At 49.6% G+C, this 20,496-nt stretch overlaps 8 protein-coding genes across 8 annotated transcripts; 4 read left to right on the top strand and 4 right to left on the bottom strand.

Moving 5' to 3' along the window:
* Positions 1-694: 694 nt before the first annotated feature.
* PV09_00696 (uncharacterized protein) lies at positions 695-2,035 on the bottom strand (the record flags this gene model as incomplete). The annotated part of the gene is made up of 2 exons (XM_016353474.1): positions 695-969; positions 1,021-2,035. The coding sequence occupies 2 exons, from the start codon at positions 2,033-2,035 to the stop codon at positions 695-697; spliced, it is 1,290 nt and encodes a 429-aa protein (XP_016218627.1).
* Positions 2,036-3,738: 1,703 nt separating this feature from the next.
* Positions 3,739-5,903, bottom strand: PV09_00695 (uncharacterized protein; the record flags this gene model as incomplete). Its single annotated transcript, XM_016353473.1, has 4 exons — positions 3,739-4,887; positions 4,937-5,287; positions 5,337-5,383; positions 5,435-5,903. 4 exons carry the CDS (start codon positions 5,901-5,903, stop codon positions 3,739-3,741), a joined length of 2,016 nt encoding a protein of 671 aa, XP_016218626.1.
* Positions 5,904-6,381: 478 nt separating this feature from the next.
* PV09_00694 (eukaryotic translation initiation factor 5A) lies at positions 6,382-7,486 on the top strand. The gene is made up of 4 exons (XM_016353472.1): positions 6,382-6,512; positions 6,661-6,927; positions 6,984-7,116; positions 7,167-7,486. Exons 1-4 carry the CDS (start codon positions 6,495-6,497, stop codon positions 7,229-7,231), a joined length of 483 nt encoding a protein of 160 aa, XP_016218625.1. The 5' UTR covers positions 6,382-6,494; the 3' UTR covers positions 7,232-7,486.
* Positions 7,487-7,638: 152 nt separating this feature from the next.
* Positions 7,639-9,895, top strand: PV09_00693 (uncharacterized protein). The gene is made up of 3 exons (XM_016353471.1): positions 7,639-7,981; positions 8,030-8,139; positions 8,199-9,895. Exons 1-3 carry the CDS (start codon positions 7,759-7,761, stop codon positions 9,612-9,614), a joined length of 1,749 nt encoding a protein of 582 aa, XP_016218624.1. The 5' UTR covers positions 7,639-7,758; the 3' UTR covers positions 9,615-9,895.
* Positions 9,896-10,025: 130 nt separating this feature from the next.
* Positions 10,026-10,718, top strand: PV09_00692 (ubiquitin-60S ribosomal protein L40; the record flags this gene model as incomplete). The annotated part of the gene is made up of 3 exons (XM_016353470.1): positions 10,026-10,084; positions 10,284-10,464; positions 10,521-10,718. 3 exons carry the CDS (start codon positions 10,026-10,028, stop codon positions 10,716-10,718), a joined length of 438 nt encoding a protein of 145 aa, XP_016218623.1.
* Positions 10,719-11,589: 871 nt separating this feature from the next.
* Positions 11,590-14,530, bottom strand: PV09_00691 (uncharacterized protein). Its single transcript, XM_016353469.1, has 2 exons — positions 13,330-14,530; positions 11,590-13,275 (listed from the first exon to the last, which is right to left on the bottom strand). The coding sequence occupies exons 1-2, from the start codon at positions 14,457-14,459 to the stop codon at positions 11,868-11,870; spliced, it is 2,538 nt and encodes an 845-aa protein (XP_016218622.1). The 5' UTR covers positions 14,460-14,530; the 3' UTR covers positions 11,590-11,867.
* A 1,556-nt stretch (positions 14,531-16,086) lies between these two features.
* On the bottom strand, positions 16,087-17,028 carry PV09_00690 (uncharacterized protein; the record flags this gene model as incomplete). The annotated part of the gene is made up of 1 exon (XM_016353468.1): positions 16,087-17,028. The coding sequence occupies one exon, from the start codon at positions 17,026-17,028 to the stop codon at positions 16,429-16,431; it is 600 nt and encodes a 199-aa protein (XP_016218621.1). The 3' UTR covers positions 16,087-16,428.
* Positions 17,029-18,444: 1,416 nt separating this feature from the next.
* On the top strand, positions 18,445-20,288 carry PV09_00689 (uncharacterized protein; the record flags this gene model as incomplete). The annotated part of the gene is made up of 2 exons (XM_016353467.1): positions 18,445-18,815; positions 18,872-20,288. 2 exons carry the CDS (start codon positions 18,445-18,447, stop codon positions 20,286-20,288), a joined length of 1,788 nt encoding a protein of 595 aa, XP_016218620.1.
* Between the last annotated feature and the right edge of the window lie 208 nt (positions 20,289-20,496).

Below are 20,496 nucleotides of genomic sequence, written 5' to 3'. Positions count from 1 at the left end.
AGTTGCGTCTCCTTCCTCCTCCCCTCGCCTCTCCTTGCCTATGTTCCTCGAATCATACGAAATCATTGAAATCAAGGTTGTGTTTCTGACTTGAGCCGCACGTTTGGGATGACGATGATTTTTCTTTTTTGGATGTTCTTTATTGCACATCCTTGTGCATGACAACGAGAGCCCGTGCTGCATGCATATCGTAGCGGGAGATTCACGAGCTATCAAAAGTTTCAATCGTAAACGCCGTCGCTCCCAAAACATCATGCTGCGTGCTCATTATTTTGGGTTTAAAGCGCGCTTTGATGCAGTTTGATCCTTTCGCGCGTAGTCACCACTGGAGCGCCGATCTCTGCCAAGCCAGGTCCGACACTTCTGAAGGAAATTCGGAAACATTTTTTGTCTGGAGAAAGAGACTGACCAGACGAAGAAAAAAAAAAAAAAAAAAAAAAAAGGGGGGGGGGGGGGGGCGCGCCAAATTAGGGCTTCATAGGAAAATGGATTCGTGAATTTTCTTTTCATCATACTACGTCACAAGTCCATAAATTTTTGACTCCACGTTATAGTACGTGGGGATTGCTGTAGATGCTAAATACATATTTGCGGCTTAAATCGGCCTCAAAATGATAGACGTGGACTCGTGAGCATCCTGTGCAACGCTCATGTAATACGCTCTTCAGCATCAATGTCAAAGGATGGGGAGAGATTATGCGAGGAATGGAAGAGCACGGCGGTTGCGTCCGCCACCAGTCTTGCCACCGGCTGAAGATGCCCCTGCGTTGCCCTTGCCACTGGCTGAAGATGCCCCTGTGGTGCCCTTGCCAGTCTTTCCTCCAGCTGCGGAAGCACCGCTTGCAGTAGTTGCTTGCGAAGCTGTTGTTGAAGCGCCAGTGTTGGTACCTGTGCCGCCTGTCGTGGAGCCACTGGTGGTAGAGCCACCTGCAGCAGCAGTACCGCCAATTGGATTGGTAACTTTGCCCTCTGGATGAATATTAGTATATGCATAAGTTGCGAGAAATGAAGCAAACTTACGGTTGGGGTTGGCAGCTGGAGCGAACGCAGTTGAGCGGTCAGCATTCGAGCGAACGTTCACAACCTGGATATTGCCAGGGAATGCGCTGTTGGGAGCAGCAGCGACAATGCCTGGGCAGGTGTCTGGGCGGATTGCAGTGCGAAGGGTTGCACCACTGCCGATGACACGAGCGGCAACAGCCATGTATGTATCGATGGATGGCAGAATCTGCGTGCAGCGGACATTGGAGATGAAGTCGATGAGTTGCTGAGTGTTCGCACCCTGGTCGGCCATGATTTGCAGGTTGTTGACGACCGACTGGAAAACACCGTTGGTCAGGGTCTGGTTAGCGATGGAGACATCAGGGTCGTTTCCGATGACAGAGTCCAGAATAGCCTTGTGGGTAAGTTCGTCAACCTCAGCGTTGTAGGCGATGTTGGCACCCTGGTTGAACTGTTGACCAGTGAGGGACTTGCCGGTGTTCAAGAAATTGGAGACTTGGGCGGTGTCGAAAGACCAGTTGTCGGCAGCTGCCTGAAGAGCCTGCGCAGTGGAGGCATCGACAGAAGTTGGAGCACCAGTGGCGATCGCAAGTGCTGAAGATACCGGAGTGAAAGGGCCGAATGTTCCAGTATTGGTCGCAGCATTGAAGTTGGCTTGCGGGTTCGCAAGTTGAGGAAGGCCATTCGGTCCATTTGAGCCGGTAGCACCGGCGTTGAGAGCACCACCAGCCTGACCACCGTTGATACCAAGCTGGTTGACTGGAGTGCCCTGTTGGCTCGTCTGAACAGTGCCGCCCGTGGCGCCGTTACCACCTGCTTGAGCGGTTGAGTTGCCAGCACCCGTAGTTGCGCCTGAACCGGTCGTTGCACCAGTGCCTGTAGTCGAACCGGAGTTGGTGCCCTTCCCAGAGTTTCCAGATGCGCCGTTCGCGCCAGCCTTACCACTGGTGGCCTGTCCCTGTCCCTGACCTTGACGGGCAGCGGCCACACCAGATGCGGCCAAGATTGGCACAAGAATGACTGAGAACCTCATGGCGAAGAGCGGCTTTCAAAAAATGGGGTCAAATGTGGGTGTAGAAGAGGAGTGTGATGGTAAATGATAGACTGCCCAGCAGTGATCCGATCCGGAAGGAATGTGCAAGAAGAGGAGTAGAGAACGTAAATACAATGGAATAGCCTCAGGCCAAGAATGGAAAAAGAATGAACCCAGTTCAAGAAAGGAAGAAGGTAGTGGTGGAGATGTTGATGCTGAGGATGCTGATAGTGGAAGCCATGGCTGGCAGTCTTGAGGCTAAATAGTAGCTTGCTCAAATTCAAGAAAATACCAAGGCCGATTTCTTTGACAAAAGCCAAGAAGACACCAAGGAAATGGCTGGTATGGCTGTCATTTGTGCGTGTTTCTTCAGTTTTGGATGCTGAAACTCCAGGAGTGACAGGCAGCGGACTCTTCCCGCTACGGGCGTTCTGCTGAAGGAAGCAACGGGCGCTTTCTCCACATCGATGCCTAGCGCAGGAAATGGTTCTGCGATCACACTTCTTGGCCTCAACGGACTGTCAATGCTGTCAGAGATCAGAAATAGCATGCTGGTTGCATTGACCACTCCCATCTTGGTGGCCAAAGGTGTGGAATGAATAGCATGGCAGCAAACGAGGAGCTGCCAGAGCAAGGAGGCGGAATGCCGTTCGTTGCATGCCCCATCGCGCTCCAACTGACGTCTGGTACGGCCAGAACGAGCATTTCTTCCTTGGAAGATCGTACAATTCCACAGCCTACGCGCAGTCCACTCGATCTAGAATGCTTTGCGGGCTGCACAGCGAGATGTCAGCCTGATGCCGTCATTCTCAGCGTCTCACCCACCAAACTCACGGGCGCTTAGGCCGGCCCAGGCTCAGAACCATCGACAAGCAGAGCGAAATTGGAAGGCAAGGTGCCAACACGCCACGTTCGAGAGTTTGTAACAGCAAAGCATTGGGACTGAGCCAGTGTGTTTGGAAACAGCGGGCGACGAGCTCTCATAGGCGCGCTGGCGAGCACGCCCTGCTGATCGGGGTCCCTGCGGCGCTCTGGGGGGGCCTCTAGGGGCCGCTCTGGGCAGTGTGAGCTTCGCCTGCCCAGTGCAGTGCTTATGGGAAACGAGCAGAGGCCAAGCGAATGCAAGCCTTTCTGTGTTGCGGCTCCTTGCCTCCCCCAGGTGCGCATCCAGACACGATACACGCTGTTTGCTATTTCTCAGCTAGGCGATTGGGCATTGGCTGGCCCGATGAAACGACGTCGAAACGAGTGCGCCGGAACAAGCAACGGCCCAGGGGCCTTTGGCCAGAGCTAACGTGACTTCGCTGAGCTTGGCACTATATAGCAGCCAGGCCTGTCCCACCACCACCACAACGACCTCGCCTCCTAAGAAACGAAACCGTTTCTTCCTCCCTACCTGGCTAAGGAGCCAGGCAAGAAACGGGCGCAGGCTCCTTTTCTCATTTCCACAATGAGCTCGACTTGAACTTGTGTGCGGTGCTTGTCGTCTATGCCCAGATTCAGCACTCAAACAGCCTTGTGAAGCGCTTCTAGTTTCTAGACCCTATTTCCTAGTACTAAAGCTGGTCACAGCCCCCAGAAAGTTGACTTTCGGATCGTTCACTTGCCGGCCGAACCAAGCTGTGACAGTGCCGATCACGATACTTTTTGTGAGCAGTCTGTAGCGGTGCTCACGGTCCATTGTACTGTCACAGAACACTGAGCTAGTCCCCATATGTCTCCTTGAGCTCCGCGAAATGCTCACGATGCTCCTCAGCAAGCTTCCCTTGTGCTTCTTCGAGCACTGTCGCTACCAATGAGAAGTTATTGAACAGAAACCTCTCCCTTTTCCTCGCTTCTCCAACAGATTTGCTGAACTTGGTGAGAAATGCCTCGTATTCACCCCTTAGGCGGCCGAGACTTCTGGCCACGGGCTCATCATCACCGGCTTCACTGCTTAGATTCAAGGCTCCCAACAAGAAACTTGCGAACCGCTGTGTGAGGGGATGCGGCGCAGTTGAATGCACTGGAACCGCCGTGCCCCCACCCGAGAGGAGCGCTGAGGCCCCCGTGCGACCAGACAGAGCGGCGGATGCCCGTTTCAAAGATTCACAATGCAGGTCAATCACCTGTTGGAATCGAGGCCAGAGCAGAATGTTGGTGGCATTGACATAGCCCTCAGCGGCGGGTACTTTTCTGCGCTGTAGCTCGAACGCCATCTGCTGGTTAATACGAACGCATAGCAGGATCCCCAATGCGTCCGTACTGTTCTCCACCAACGACTTGGTCAGATTCTGGCCTAGGTTGAAGGTAGGGTTGAATATTGCATCGAATGTTCGGGAAATGGCGTGGAAATTCTGTGTCGGCGCGAAGAACCCACTGAGGAACGAATATTCGAAGCTAGCATTGTCAATCAGCGCCAGGTTGAACGATCTAAACGGAGTTTCCATGTAATGCGTGGACTTGTCCTCCTCCGCGAGATAGGACGAAAGCGCAGTTCGTGATGAAGGCTTCAAAGCGTTGATCCGTCTACCCAAACTGAACGGATCATGTGTGGCTGGACCCGGTTTTGCCGGTCGTCGAAGGCTAGGATCATCTTGTTGTCCTATGAGATCATTTTTATCAACAACATGAAGCTTGATAGCCTTGAGAGCAGCCTCGTATCGCGTGAAGTGACTGAGGTAATACCATCGCATTGTATTCACGTACGCCTGCCCAATCTCATCGGCAAGTTTGGGTTGGTACCGTGCTAGGAAGGCATAGAGGTCTTTGTATTTCATGAAGTTGTCCTGTTGGATAATTTGTGCGTTGATGTTAGGAGACCGCAACGCCTTGATCTGGGCGACGAGGTAGTCTCGTATCCGCTCAATGGCCTGTGATAGATCAGCTCTGGTATAACTTGTATTCACAGAGTGTTCGTACTCTGTTCGTTAGATTCTCGAGCAGAGGCTCGATATCTTCCAACGCCTTGACTTTTTGTGACTCCTGTCTCTTTGCTTCAATCGTTCTGGACCTCTTCTCGAGCTCGGCCAAGGCGCGAACCCATGCCTCATCGACCGTTCCTTCGGAAATCGTTCGAACGACTGCTGGCGACAAGCTCAAACTTTCCACTATCGGTCCAAGGAGGTTCTCGACAACTTTGCGGCGCTCGAGCTTGGTGTTCATGGAAGCAGATCGTGACTGAAGAGTCTCGATCTCGGCAGATACAGCTCCTAGATCCGCCTGAAAGCCAGTCAAGTACGTCTCTACTGATTGTAGGATTTGATCGCAGGCCTACCAGGGTCAGTTTCGCGATGTATATGATCTGGGAGGGCGAGCGTACAGAAATGGACTTGTGCAGGTCCTCAAATTTCTCCTTTTCCTTGTCATCTGCGCGGGTATGAGAGAACGTATCGGTGACAAGCATATGCTGTGACGTACATTCTTCTATTGATTGCACTGTATAGCTATGTACATCAATGGTCTGCTGTGTGCCAACGGCGTCGCGTTTCAGAAAGTCTTCGAGGCTCAGCTCTCCAAAATCAATATCTTCGACGAGCTCATCCGGCCTCCATGCACGATCAGGCGTCGAGCCATTGTCAGCCTGTGTGCTCAAAGGCTTCCCAACAATGGCTTGCAACACCTCCAATGGGTCTGGCACATTGTCTGGAGGCGGATGTGTGATCTCATTGCGCAGACTGGATCCATTTGGCTGCCTTGCCGCGGGAGCAAGGCTCGTTACCGACGCATTGGGCGTTGAGGCGAGCGACGATGAGGACGATCGAGAGTACAAGCTGGGCCGAGGAGGAAGAGGTCCAGGTCCGGTTCGCCTGGATGCCGGAGAGTAGGGTCGCGATTGTGGAGGAGTAGCTGAGGGAGTCGACTGACCCAACCGCCGATCTGCCCACATGCTGCCACGAAGCGGGGAAGTACGCTGGGCTACCGCATACTCTAGGACTGGATGCCGCGACGCGAGTTCTTGTGGTGCACGAGGATTGCTCGCGAGCCCAACGAGCGTCAGCCTCTCCTACAAAGCCCACCCTCAGCGAGCATGCGAATCAACGACGGCGGTGCGAGCCGGGCGGCAGAAAGGAGTCTAGCTGTCCGCGTGGCGATGTGGCACGAGATAATTCGGCTGCTTGTGTTGGCTGTCGAGCGGCGGCCTGGCAGTGGGAGCAAGCAACGGCGCTGTCGGGCCAGGCGCAAGGCAAGGTCGCGCGGTCGTGTGGAAGTCAAGCGGTCGACCTGGTCAGCGTGCTGGGTCGACGTCTTGTATGGCAAATGCGCACGAGCTAATTAGCGGTCGCCGGCACAAGTGGCTAGATCGGAGCACGGACGCCTCGTCGCCTGGCGGGGTCTTTTCTCGGTTCCCACATCGCTCGCCCAAGAAATTCTCCTCGACTGCAACATTGCACCCGTCAATTAACCACTCATTTTCTGCTTCTTGCTTCGTCGTCTAGCCTTTACTTACCCACACGAACGTACTTTGCATCCATCCACCATGGCTGACGACGCACAGGTTAGTCCTTGCTCGCGTGCGCACAGAAGAACGTCTCCGCATCCCACTTTGACGTGTGCTGCAACACCACTCCTCACTTGTGCGCACACTTCTTGACGAAGGCCGCCCTCCGCCATCGGGTTCATTGTGCTAACGAAGATGAGTGCAGCATGAGCACACCTTTGAGAGCGCCGACGCCGGTGCCTCGGCCACGTACCCGATGCAGTGCTCTGCTCTCCGCAAGAACGGCTTCGTCGTGATCAAGAACCGTCCCTGCAAGATTGTGGAAATGTCCACGTCCAAGACTGGCAAGCACGGCCACGCCAAAGTCCACTTGGTCGCAATCGATATCTTCACAGGCAAGAAGCTCGAAGATCTCTGCCCATCTACCCACAACATGGACGTTCCCAACGTCCGCCGCCAGGAGTATCAGCTTGTAAGTTGAAGGAGCAAATGTGATTTACGAGGTACATCGGCTTACAACAACGCCAGCTCGATGTCACTGACGACGGCTTCCTCTCCCTCATGCACGACGATGGCTCCACCAAGGACGACGTCAAGGTTCCAGAGGGCGAGGTCGGCGACAAGATCAGGAAGCTTTTCCAGGAGGAGGGCAAGGACACCAGTAAGTTCTTCCGTGCTCGTCATCAAAGAAACAAATCTAACGGTCCTCAGACGTTATTGTCCTCACTGCCATGGGCGAGGAGGCTGCCATCGACGCTAAGGAGGCTCCAAAATAATCAAAAGCCTGATGTAGAGCTTCACCTCCCGAGCTCTTTGCCTCGGATCTTGCAACATGCTGTCAATGTATGAAGAGTGATCCAGAAAGGGCCAGGACGTGAGAAGCCATGTCTGATGATAAATGATGTCTGGTTTACGGGTGGTCGGAAACACTTCGACTTGAAAATGGGCGTTGGGTCACGCCAGCACAACGTATCTAGAGAAACCCCATAGCTCACTATGCTGCAAAAATTCAAGACATGCATGTGTTGTAAGCTCGCTCAGTCGTCCTAATGATTCTCATGTGATTTTGCAATTTCGTGCTTGTGATTGTTGTGTACGGCTAGATTCCTCTTCGTGCGCTGGGCGAAAGCTTTTTCTCCGAACAACCCTGTTTTTCTAGCGTACCCTCCAAGCTTCCCGTTGACTTGCAACTCCGCTCGGATCAAATTGCGATCTCAGACGTTGGGACGGTAACGAGATATCCGCTTGTTGCTTCCAGCAATGAAATATCGTCAAATGAAGGCGTTGGCCCGATCGCTGTGTGATGGCGGACAACGACTATGAATACCGCATTGGAGATCGTTGTGGCATCGACGGATGCCGCTCCCGTAGATATCGGACCAACGAATCAGGTTTTGAGGAATGTGCTCGAGGCCACCAACATGATCTTGTGCGCGGAGACGCTGGGAATGATGAGGATGAGTTTGGCATCAATCTTCATGGGAAGCGTTTTAGAAAGCACGTCGAAAAAGTGAAAGTTCTCAAACGTACGTGAACAACTTTTAATACCGGAAGACTATACTTATATCGAACAGATTTGAGAGGCAAAGATGCGTTTGAGTTGTACCTTTTATGCTATCAGATGATTCTGCGGAAGCAAGCTTGGTGGTTCGTTCACGAGAAAAAACTGCCTCAGAAGTTCGAGGTAAGCTACGAACACGGACATTTCGGCTTGAAGACGAGCAATACTCAGATGTTCTTTAGACTGTCGTTCATGATTTATGGGCATTACGACTGCAGAATCTACGAACCCGTCTTAAGTTCGAAAGCGACCCTGGAACGGCGACGGAGTCTGGCGGAGAACATGAGGAATCTGACAACATGTTCGGTACGCAAGATTTCGAGAAGACAGATGACCATGCCAACTTCCCATCTGTTAAGCGTGCTGCGAGGTCCGAAAGTACTCCAAACCTGCTTCAAACACTTGCAATGATGTACATGGCAACGCAAATCTTGCGCCTGCCTATCTTTCTCGGAGACATCATAGCATGGGTCGAGTCGGGTTCGCTGTTGTATTACGATGCGATCGCGGAATTGCCACGTGAAATGATCGACCGACTCGTTTCCAACTATCAGAATCAGTTTCAGCCAAAGATACGCTTGGCTGCGGGCAGCTTGCTGTCCGAGTTCAGGAGAATGTTGTTATTGTACAACAAAGACTTCGGATTGGTCATGCCAGCCCTGAACGTCCCACCGGCACTTCTCCGCCTAATCGAAAAATTGGCGCTTCCGCTTGAGGTATACTATGCTGTGAGACGACTTGCGAAATACATGAAGCTGGATTTCACTTACCCTCCAGTAACGAAACACCATATCAACGTATTTGATTTCCCCGAGGCACAGATCCTTGTGTGTATTGTCATAACTCTCAAGATTTATTACGGAATCGATGGAAAGAATCGAATTCCCACCTCGGACACAAATCCAGCCGCAGCAATTATTGATTGGGATCAATGGGAGCGGCTCATGAAGGAACACGAGCCCCTCGAGCACGACGAAGCCATGCGAATGGTTGATCGAGACGTTATTAATTTGCCGAATGCAAAAATAGATGATTATCTTGACTTCTTTCAAGAGAACTTCGTGGTTCAAGACCCTCAAGATCGGAAAATAGATGCTGAGTATCAAAGGTCGATGCTAAACCTCTTTCCGATAGTCGCACGCTCGGACAACCAACCCGATAGACATGACAAAGTTTCAACGCGCAAAGTAGAGTATATACAAGCCATGCAAGGGGCACTGCGTCCAAATCTGATTATCGATGCTGAGAACAAACATGATCTGCACAAGAAAATTATCCGCCCCGGAGAGCAATATACTACGACTCGAAACATGTACCAGGAGACCGGATATACAAGGACGCTCCTAAGGGCCCTTGCTCATGTTTCTGGACTACCTTTTAAAAGCGTTGCAAGGGCTGTTGTGCATGGCGAACAGCTCTTGGTCAAACTGAGGGCTGGGAAGCGGAGTCGAGGAAGGCCACGCAGGAAACATCTCAGTCGGGAGCAATCGATAACGGCAGACGCGATGAGTGATGTGTTGTCAGTAATAAGCGGGGTGTCCGGCTATGAGGGTGCTGGTGAAGGGACTGTCAATAGCGAAGAGGACGCAACTGAATGAGCTGCAACACGGGCAAAGGAGAACCGAGTGTTGAGACAAAGGTTTTAATATAACATGGGACGCGAAAGCGTCGGGCTTACACATAGATAGCTACACGACCGATGCACTTCGAGCGGCAGATCTAGTGTTATTGAAAAATATCTCAAGATCTGAAAGGCCGTTACCTGGTATCAGGTGCTCTGATCTGGTTTACTGTCATTCGAGAATCAGCGGGAGTGTAGAGCGCCGGATCTTATTGAATTGAAGAATATCATGCTACGAAAAGGTTTCAAAATCAATACGTCAAGTGCGATAAAGTTGTGAAATTATGCAGTGCAATTCCGACTTAGGCATATTTGACAGCAGGTTTTCAAAAACTAAACAAAAGTTGATCACGTGATATTGTCAATCCTAAACCGGACTAGTTTGCTGATGGCGACGCACTTTACATTTTCGTTCTCGCGGACGCCAGTGACCTTTAACAACCACGTGTGAGCAGAAGATTCGCAATCAGTGAGTGATCTTATTTTACACAAAAGATATGTGCATGTCAGGCTAACCAACTATCTTCCTTCATAGTGCAAATGTATGTTTCGTCCTATCGCCTACGGGGCAATACACATCTACGACAGCCACATCTTCTCTTGTGACGGAATTGATGAAACGATAAAACTGACGACAAATTCATAGCTTCGTGAAGACCCTCACGGGCAAGACTATCACCCTTGAGGTGGAGTCGTCGGATACGATCGACAATGTGAAGACCAAGATCCAGGACAAAGAGGGTATCCCACCAGACCAGCAGCGCTTGATCTTTGCTGGCAAGCAGCTTGAAGATGGCCGCACCCTAAGCGACTACAACATCCAGAAGGTGCGCCAAATCGTGCATGTCGCCAAATAGCTACAGGATTTAACAAGGGGTGATAGGAATCGACTCTTCATCTCGTCCTTCGTCTGCGTGGCGGTCTCATCGAGCCGTCTCTCAAGGCTCTTGCCTCAAAGTACAACTGCGAGAAAATGATCTGCCGCAAGTGCTATGCCCGTCTGCCGCCGCGAGCTACCAACTGTCGCAAGCGAAAGTGCGGCCACACCAATCAGCTCCGCCCGAAGAAGAAGATCAAATAAACGTGTTTCCTTGGCGACAAGGACACTTACGATGTACATGGTGTGGTTGGAACGAGGATGCAAAGGATGGAAACATGGAATGAGGAGACAAAGTGCTATTCATATCTGTGTTGTCTTAGAGGCTCTTCGCAGATAGCTACACATCATCATTATAGGAGTCAAATGGCATGGGTTCTTTGCATATGTCGCGTGTGTAAATTTGTGCTTCGTTTCCATGCTGAACCATAACTTGCTCGTGTCGATCACATATTCCGCTTATCTGTTTCAATAATCTTGTCGAGATTTATAACATTGCACGCGCTTATGCACCTTCTCGAGATCACTATATGCTTCAACGCTAAAAAGTCTAAATAGGCTGTCTTGTACTTAGCTAAGGAGCTTTTTTACCAAAGTTTGTTGCAATTGTTTCTGACTGTTCCAAGATTTAAGCCATCAGAGACTAGGACTGCCTTGAAGAGATGATTCGATCCGGTGAAAAACTGCGGTGATTCCCATTCCCTTTTGCTCTTTTGGCCTGGGTACAACATTAATCGCAACTGCTCTCGAGCTCGTGACACCCCGCGTAGTGCGTGTAATCTTTTCACAAGCGCCGTCCCAGGCCAGCATCTTCACAGAAAAGAATAATTAATGCCCGCGCGGTCTGGGCAATCTCACAATGAATCACAACTGCTTCGTGGCCGTTTTGGATACCTTCTCATCAAGGATCCTTACTCATTGACAGACTGATCTGCCAAGCAAGGTTACAGAGGCCTTTTCAGCTAGGAATCGATTTGTTACAAGCGTGCGCCGGTTACTTATCTTTAGATCGATTGGGAGCATCACAGTTCTTGATGTCCATCTATGAGAAAATCCTATGTTTGCGATAAACTGAGGAATTTAGGCAATGTCATTTTAACCTACTCGAGGATGAATCCCTGTTTCCTATTGTTACACGTTTGCACATTTTCATTCTGCTTTCATGGTGGTTTGACGTGCCAGATTTACACACTGGAAATAGGGATGCAGGTATTTGAGGTTTGTGCCGGTCAAAAATCTTCCATTTACTTTACTGGTCGCGATATACCTTTGGTGATACAATCTGTCCTTTGATAATTGCACTCAAACCCTATGCCTAATTCTTCTACTGCCGCTCTTTGTCATCGGACTCCGTCACCTTTCGTCTTCCGAGCTCGAATATCTCCGGCGTAGTGGCTTTGGGCTTCTATCCGACATATCTGAGCTACTGTTTCTCCTTCTTCCCCTTAACAGTTCTCCCCTAGGCGGTGTCGCCGAGCGAAGCCGCTCACCATTTCTGCGTGGCCGCGAAGCGCTTCTTTCACTTGATGTTCTTCTCGCCTGTCTACGAGGTGGAGGTGAGCGAGAAGCAGATCTTGAATCATCATGAGCGCGTGACGGCAGTGAAGGGCTGCGCGAAGAGCTATAATTACGTGCCCGTCGGCGCGGAGGTGATCGACTGTGCGATCGCGATATGGAACTGCTGTAGCTTCTTGAGCGTCGCGATGCTCGCCTTGGAGGACTGCGAGATTCGGATGGCGATCGTGAGCGTGAAGAATAACTATGCCTGCTACGACGTGAACGCTCTTCTGAACGTGAACGAGCAGGCCTTCTTGGTGGACTCCGTGAATCTGAGTTAGTATCCGACTCAGAGAAACTACCACGCCTAGCATGTCGACTCGCAACACGACGAGATGGCGGAGTACGTGAACGAGAGCTGTAACTTGAGTAGCTCGAAACACTTTCGCTGTCCGACTCTGGTTCGGGTAGAGGTTTGGGCTCCGGTTTTGGCAGACTTTGGAGCCACTCGCGCATTCCCTCGGTGAGGACGCCCATTTGAATAGCGGTAAAGTAATTGATTGCAAAGCGGGTGTTTTTCGGGTCGTCTGTTGGGAATAGACCCGCAAGGCTGGGTTGAAGTGCGTCGTCTTTAAGTCGCTCCACCAACGTGCTCATGCCGATGTTCAATGAGAGTTCTTCGAAAAGAATCTTGATAAAGATACGAGAGGACGAAGTTGTGTCCTCCTGATTGAGCTTAATGACCGACAACACGTGCCACTCAATAGCGTCGGTAGCCAAAAGGTGGGCAAAAAGCTGCGCGATGATGCGTAAGCGGTTTGTCTCGTACCGATGAATGTTCTCGTAGTATTTGATGAATTGCCTTTCGAAAAGTTCTCTCCAGAGCCGGTTAAGCTTGCAGAACCGTTCGGCAATTTGCCCGTAGAATTTCTCGAACGTGCGTTCTTGGCTGGCACATTCAATAATCATGCTAGGGAGTTCTTCTTCCAATCCGACAGGAAGGTTAATTTTCATCAGTTTATGCACGGCTTCCTCGAAAAGACCCGAGGACTTGATGGTAAGGTAGATGCTCCTGCGGAGATTGACCAAATTTTGATTTGTCTCGTCTGCAATCTCCATAGCTCTTTCCTTTTCAGTCTCCTCCTGATCTTCGCTTTCGTCGCTGTCATCTTCATCTTCTGCTTCAGAGTCATCGACCTCGCCTAAGATCTGCGCCTTAAGATTCTGGTATGCTTGTTCGTTAGCTTCATAATCAGGATCATATCTGGAAAAGACGTTAGTACGATGAATTTCGTAGTAAAGATATAAACCGACATACCTGAACACATTTAGGGCGTCTTCAGTTGAAAATTCGCCATCCAAGTCTATGTTGTGTGTGATTTGATCTTCTTCCTCAACGAGGTCAAGTTCCTCCCTTATGGCTGGGAAATCTTTGTACTTGTCTTTACGAATCTGGAAAAGCACTTCAATGGCGTACTGGGTCCGCTTCTCCAAATCATTGGCTTCATGCAAAATATTCCTGAACTGGTCGAAGACTGCGGCGGCAATAGCACTGTTGAACTCTTCAAGATGCTGTCCTACTTCTTTGCAGAGGTTGACCGCAATTTCGCACGAATCATCTGTTGGCTGATGCAGCAGAAGAAGTAGGATCTGAGCTATAAGCATCTCGCCCACCACCTGCTGATTGCAAAGATGTGCTAGGAATGTAGAGCTTGAGATAGCAACGGCCTTGTCATTCCTCTTGAATCCTTTCCTAAACTGTGAAATGAGCCTTTTTACCAACAGCTCGCCAACTTGAGGTAATTTCGTGTTGACTATTGCAGCAGTAGCAGCGAATATAGGGGAAAACGGTAAACTTGATGCCTGAGCTTTCATGATGCTTCGGCAAAACAATCCCCGTCCACGAATGAGATTTTCTCCGAAGAGCTCAGGGACAATGAACTTGATGTTTGACACGTTAACCTTGTTGATGAGTCCGTTTATACTTTTCTTCAGAGCTTCCCAAGCCATGCGTTGCCATTCTTTTGATTGTTTATCTTCACCAAGTTGAGCTTGGAGACGTTTTAGTCGGGCGGGAGGAATATAAACGCCACCACTCCTCTTGTTAAGTAGCTCTTCATACTCCTTGCGGGCAGCGGCTTGCTTTTCTGCCTCGGTCAGTTCAGGCTTTGCTTCTTTGTCCTGCTGCCTGATTTCAAGCTGTCGCTGCCGTTCTCGAGCCCGGTGTTGGTCCACATCTCTTGGCAATGGCGCATCTCTACGATGAGCACGATAGTTCTCCGTGCTGGGAGAGCGATGGCGGTGGATTCTGTTACTTTCGATTGGACTTCGTGTACGCTGACGGTATGCTGGCGGCGATGATGAGCGCGATGGAGGCGATCGTTTTCGCCGATGCAAATGGCCTGAGGGCTCCGGAGAGGGATTTTGAGCTGCAGAGACCACCTCCATGGCTATATACCGCAGGCGAACGTCGCGGTTTGTGGTCTGTCAATGTATTGATATGTGAATCAACGACGGCTACTTGACTTGCTCCCTTGAAAAAAATGATCCAATGACGCGGAGGCCTCAGTCCCTCTTTCCCTAGCGCAAGGCCGTCGCACGTGCCACGTTCTAACTTGGGCTTGCAACATGTTACTCCTTTTGGACAGTCCATTTCGTGTTTGCGAAGTGTCCTTTCACTTTTTTCTTGCGCCAACTGTACCATATCACCACGACTTCTTTACTTCTCGACGCTCTTTAAGGGAAATTGTGCAAGATGGTATTAATCCCCTTAAGTCATTTTTATGACTTGCGCTGACTTTGTAGCTCGACAAACTCGTCGGCCTTGCCATGCTCGTTGTAGCTACCGCCGTCTTTTTATACTACACTATTTGGACTCTGTTGATGGTATGCGCAAATACGGTGCCGGCACCGCTTTTCTCGCAAATGTTAACCTCTGATAGCCATTCGTGGACGAGGACCATCCGCTTCACAGCCTCTTCCCACCTCGGGTCTGGGCAATCCGCATCCCCGTCATCCTTATATTACTTGGTTCCGCTGTTGTGGGCTCCTTCCTCTCTGTCGTCATGATAAGAAGCAATAGGAAAAAGGCGCTAAAGGCCAAGCAAGCGAAGAAGGCGTGATCAGTTCTGGGAAAGGAGCACTTGTGGCTTGTCCATCCGATGTCGACTGTGTTGATAGCTCTAGGCAGTTGTAGATGAGGTAGCACGGCTTTCTAGACATTGGTACAGGATAATCGCTAATGAACCTTATGCCAATCTCAATGTCTGTCTAAACAATCTTGTAATCGCTTCGGTTTTACATTCCACTCTCTTGAATATGTCCGTAAAACGTTTGGGACAAACTTCACAATGCCTTGGTTGCTTCTAATATGGATTGGATCAACTATGCGCAGATTTGTTGGTATTTTCTTGACGAACTCGGTGTGCTCATGATTCTTGATGCTTACCGATGAATTGCCACGCAGGCTTCAAGACCTCAGTTCTCCAATTATTGCACATACCTATAGCGCATACTACTTCGAATTTGGACTTGACGCTGTACATGTGTTGGTGGATCGAGTTGCACACGCAAAGATCTTATGTTCGTATTTCCTCGACCTGGATGGTCTACATTGAATGCTCAAGGTTTGATAATTAAGCACGCTGAAGTGTAAGATAATAAACCTAGCCCATAGATAGACTTCAACGTCTTCTAGATGACGGAAACTCTAGGAGTAAAAATTGGAGTCTGAAGAGCGACAAGGCAGAAACTCCTTTGAGCAGAGATAGACACCTTTCTGGCCGCTGTCATTTTCCTTTGGAAGACGTTTCAATGGAAGAGAGGAGGAAAAGGGAATACGAAGTTGGATCATGTCCTGCATCTTAACCTGGCTGACTCCAACGAAGTGTATCTCGGCTGCGCACCAAAAGGAGGGACACCGATGCGGACTGTTCACATATGAAACAATATTGGTCAATCAAGGGAACGCAAAGGCGTGGCTGACTGGAGACGCATGCGCAATCCTACTATACAAGTTGAATAACTAGGCTTACTGAAGCTCTTATTGGCTGCGTAAGGCATATATAAATATATTCTGAGTGATCGATGCAGAACTAACCTCATTTTCCATACTTACAGTCATCATCGAAATGGAGAAAGGTTCTGACAGGTTTCTGTTTGACAAGAACAATGGTGCCCATTCGTCAGCAAGATGCACGGAGCTAGTTCCTGCTACGCCGATTTTGATATCCTGAATTAACTTTAAAGGATAGAGCAGTGCAACGGTGGAATCGAAAGGAGTGTCATCAGATTCAAGTCCGTTCTCCCATCTCCCCTCGACCTTTTTCTGGACTTTGTCAAGTCTAGATTCAATTTTTATGCACATTGAAAAGCAGCCGGAAAGTCAGTTCAGTAGCAAATAAGTTTTTGAGATCTTTCAAGCATGCACAACTGCCCATACCTCACACTCGTACAAGATAGCTTTTTTGGCCAGGCATGCGACGCCAATAACAGTGTCAGGTGGTCGATGACCGTCTGCTTCGCGATCCATGAACTCCATCCAAGCCTCAGCCCAACCGCGGTCAACTACGTCAAGTTTATCCACCTGAGCATCGCCCGAGTCCTTAACAATGTAATGTTTAACTTGCACAATGTCTCGTGGTGTTGCACCAGCAGCAGCTAAACCTTTTTTAACCTTTTCATACGCGATTGGAGCTTGTTCGCGCACGGTTTTTGGATTATCTGCCCGCCTGTAATCAGTGCCGGTCATACCAGCGAGTGTGATTAGTCTGCTTGTTGGGAGGAGTGGCGTGATAGCTACGTGCTTATAGGACGGCGGGGGTGTAGGCACGTCTGGTAAATTAAAGGCATATGGTTTACTTGATTCGGATGTCATTTTAGGTGAAATCAGAACGTACTCAAGTGGAAACTGGTGATAGAGAGACCATTTTGATAAACTTTGGAGAATGAAGTAAGACGAAATGGTGCGTTTGCCGAGCTCGGAGATCCCGCCATACCAGTCAGCCTTGTCGAGCATTTCTGTAGTAAGCAGACCAGAGACCGCCTAAATTCAGGAAGAAATTATACAGTCAAGAGCTAATTCGCTGAATAGATCCTGCTGAAAGATATCCATGATAACTTGACAACTGATTGCATCTTTAATGCATTGGGAAGAGTGAATAGCCGCTATCCCTTTGCTTGGCGCACGATCTTTAAAGACCTAAGCTCGGCACGAGATCAGCATAGTCATGATATTTGACCTTTTCCTTCGTCTCAAGAACCAAAGCAAACAGAGGACTGAAGAATAATCCACGATTGGACACTTTTGTAGCCAGTCACTCATGTCTCGGCGCAGCCAAGAACATTCTTGGCACGCCAAGTCTGACAATGTGAGTTATATCGAAATGCTCAAAAATCGCTGTGTCTGCTCCAGGAGACAGGCTGAAGAGATTCGAAGCGGCTTGCATGGTTTTGAGAGTCGAAAAGTCAGTGGTGCCTTTACTTTGCAACTCTGACATGAGAGACCTTGGGACCCACATTGCTGGACTCTTGAGGAACAAGTGGAAGTCGACGTGAGTTGCATCTGAAATCTGAATTGCGTGGCTGTTGGAATTTAATTATGTGTTTCTTGACACAAATAGTCGGTCAATTACTTACGCCTTGGTTCGGTTTACTTAGCATGTCTGTTTAAGACTTGTGCAGTCATCAGAGTTCCAAGAAATATCACGTGATCATACTTATGGTTTTCTCTATCTGCCAAGTTTCGGACACATATTGGTGTTAGATCTGTCGCTGAGGTGTGAAACTAACATCACCCGGCTTCAAAAGTAGAAAGACAGAGCTGCGCTTTCATTCAATTATACCGTGATATTGTGCAAAAAAGCTTTCGTCGTCAGAGAACGCCCATTTTCTATCGAGTTTTGACCAAGCTAGAAAGTGCTGTCCTTTTTGAAGTAGAATACTGCGATAATATTCTCCAGAACTGACAAGAATCGCGTGTAGATTGTTCGAAATTTGCATAAATCCGTTAACGCCATACATTAGCTTCTTCATGTCAATAGAACATTGTAAACAAGCATGCAAGCCCGAAGACCCTCTATAGCAATAAATGAAAGCTAATTATGTATGAGGGTGACGGCTTCACGTAGCCGGCTAGATTTACGACGCTATCAGAAATTTGTCTAATGAGCTACAGACCCTCGAGGTGAAGAGTGCTCTCCGGGTCGAGAATCCTGCACCTTTCCCTTTCGGGCACATCTGCCCATCGCCCAAGATTTGACGACGGAAGATAATCTTCAAGGTACTTTTCTATCAGCAGCAATGCGCCAATTTTTCATAACGTGTCTGTGATTACATTACTCAATCTTTTCTCGGGTTATAGAGATATGAACATCATGGTAGATTGAATGATTCAGTTTCCGGTAGCCATCAGGGCGCGCATAGAACGATCGCCATGCTTTCATTCAAGTTACCCTTCACAGCGACGAAGCTACAAGCAGCTACTTATCTATTTGGAGTATGCTTGTTTAGCATATCGTTCCTAGTGTTCCTCAATTCGTCGATCTCGTTCGTTATCACCGATCGAATAGGCCAGAAGAAAAAGGTGGGCGACGCCGTGGGAACCCTCGGATTCGCGGATGAGCTGGTGGCTCTAATAGCCTGTCCCCTTTGGGGTATGCTTAGTGACAGAATTGGAGTTCGCAATGTGGCTGTAGCTGGGTATGCCGTTGTTGGCATTAGTTTGTTTGCACTTGTTCAAGCGCGCAATGTGTACCCGGAATTACTGCTCGGCCGACTGTTGTTCAGCATTGGCGGAGCCGCAACGTGAGATATGCTGGGACAACACAAATGCAGCTTTCGATCAGCTAACTTGGAAGCAGAACTACAATGGTCACCGCAATTCTTCCGTCAATGACGCACAAAGAACCCAGAAACACATCGTCCCCAACCTCCGAGTCAACGCCAATAGGCAATGGTCCTTCTCATTGTCCCGCACCGTCCATTTCATCCGAGCTTACTATTACACCAGCACGCTACAGGACATTTCCCCCCCCAATTTCGTCTACTCCACCCACAACAGAGCCGTCGGCATCTAAGCTTGCAGGCATTGTGGGGATGCTCACAGGGTGCGGAGCCTTGGTCGCACTTGGACTTTTCCTTCCTCTACCAACTCGTTTCCAAAAGGGCGGAACATCTGCAAGCCAATCAGTTGCCGATAGCTTCTATCTCGTTGGAGCTATGGCTATCTGCGTGTCCATTTGCTGCTTCTTCGGTCTTAGAAACCTTCCTGGTGAAGAAGGCAAACGATTTATGCATCTTTTCCCAGGCTTTTGGTCGTTCAACAGCCACGGCACGCTGCATGCGCAAAGACCGCTCCCTTCGTATCTACGAATGCTTCGAAAGTCTGCAATCCTAGGTTTTCAAGATGTAAATATTGGACTGGGTTATGTAGGAGGTTTTGTCGCCCGCGCATCGTCTGTGGCAATATCCCTCTTCATACCATTATACGTCAACGCATACTTCATCTCATCAGGACTATGTCCAGAGGACCCAGACGACAGCATGCAAGATCCAGGAGAGATTAAGCGGAACTGCCAACGTGCATATGTCATCGCATCAATCCTCTCTGGGATGTCTCAATTAGTCGCCCTGATCTGCGCACCAATCTTTGGATATTTGTCTGGTATCTACAAGACGAGCAACCTTCCTCTCCTCTTAGCCTCGGCAAGCGGAGTGGCCGGGTATGCCACGTTTGGTAAACTCAAAAGTCCAGACACGTCGAGAGACGACGGAAACTTCGGCGTCTTCTTCATTGTAGCGTTGCTGGGAATTAGCCAGATTGGCGCAATTGTGTGCTCCCTCAGTTTATTAGCAAAGGGCATCGAGACTGAGGTTTCCGACATGCCGGATTCCTTCCAAGCCTTGTCGGTTGAGGACGGTACCACGTGCAACGAGAACGGGCACGACTTCGGTGGCGAGGAATCCGCGCCCTTGCTGCTAAACCATTTAAGACACATCAAAGACGTTCATAGCTCACGTTCGGCACTGAAGGGTTCGATTGCTGGTATATACTCGCTATCTGGTGGAGCAGGGATTCTGCTCCTGACGAAAGTTGGTGGTTTGATGTTCGACAAGGTCGACGTTGGGAGCCCGTTTTTCATGATGGCCATTTTCAATGCAATCTTGTTTCTGGCTTCCTTAGCATGCGACCTGGGTCGAGCTTGGCAAACGCACAGCGACGAGGACGACAGAGCGACTCTGCGTGGCCGTCTTGAAGACGACGGAAGTCACAGATAGAGAAGCTAGATAGCGAAGTGGCCCAAGGCACGACGTCGCAAATGCCACTTGGCCGGCTGATCTACCATAGCTCAAAAGGTACAAAGTACACAAAAAGCATTCCGCCGGGGCGAACGGAGACTATGCAGCCGAAGCATTTTCCGCCGCCGCAGCAGGTTCCGAGATCCACGCCAGGTACGGCAAGCCTAACGTGCTAGGGAAGATGCAG

Source organism: Verruconis gallopava (genome assembly GCF_000836295.1).
Source record: "Verruconis gallopava strain CBS 43764 unplaced genomic scaffold supercont1.2, whole genome shotgun sequence".
In the NCBI taxonomy this organism is placed as follows: domain Eukaryota; kingdom Fungi; phylum Ascomycota; class Dothideomycetes; order Venturiales; family Sympoventuriaceae; genus Verruconis; species Verruconis gallopava.
The sequence above is the reverse complement of the archived record's forward strand: the minus strand, read 5'-3'. Positions and strand labels throughout refer to the sequence as shown.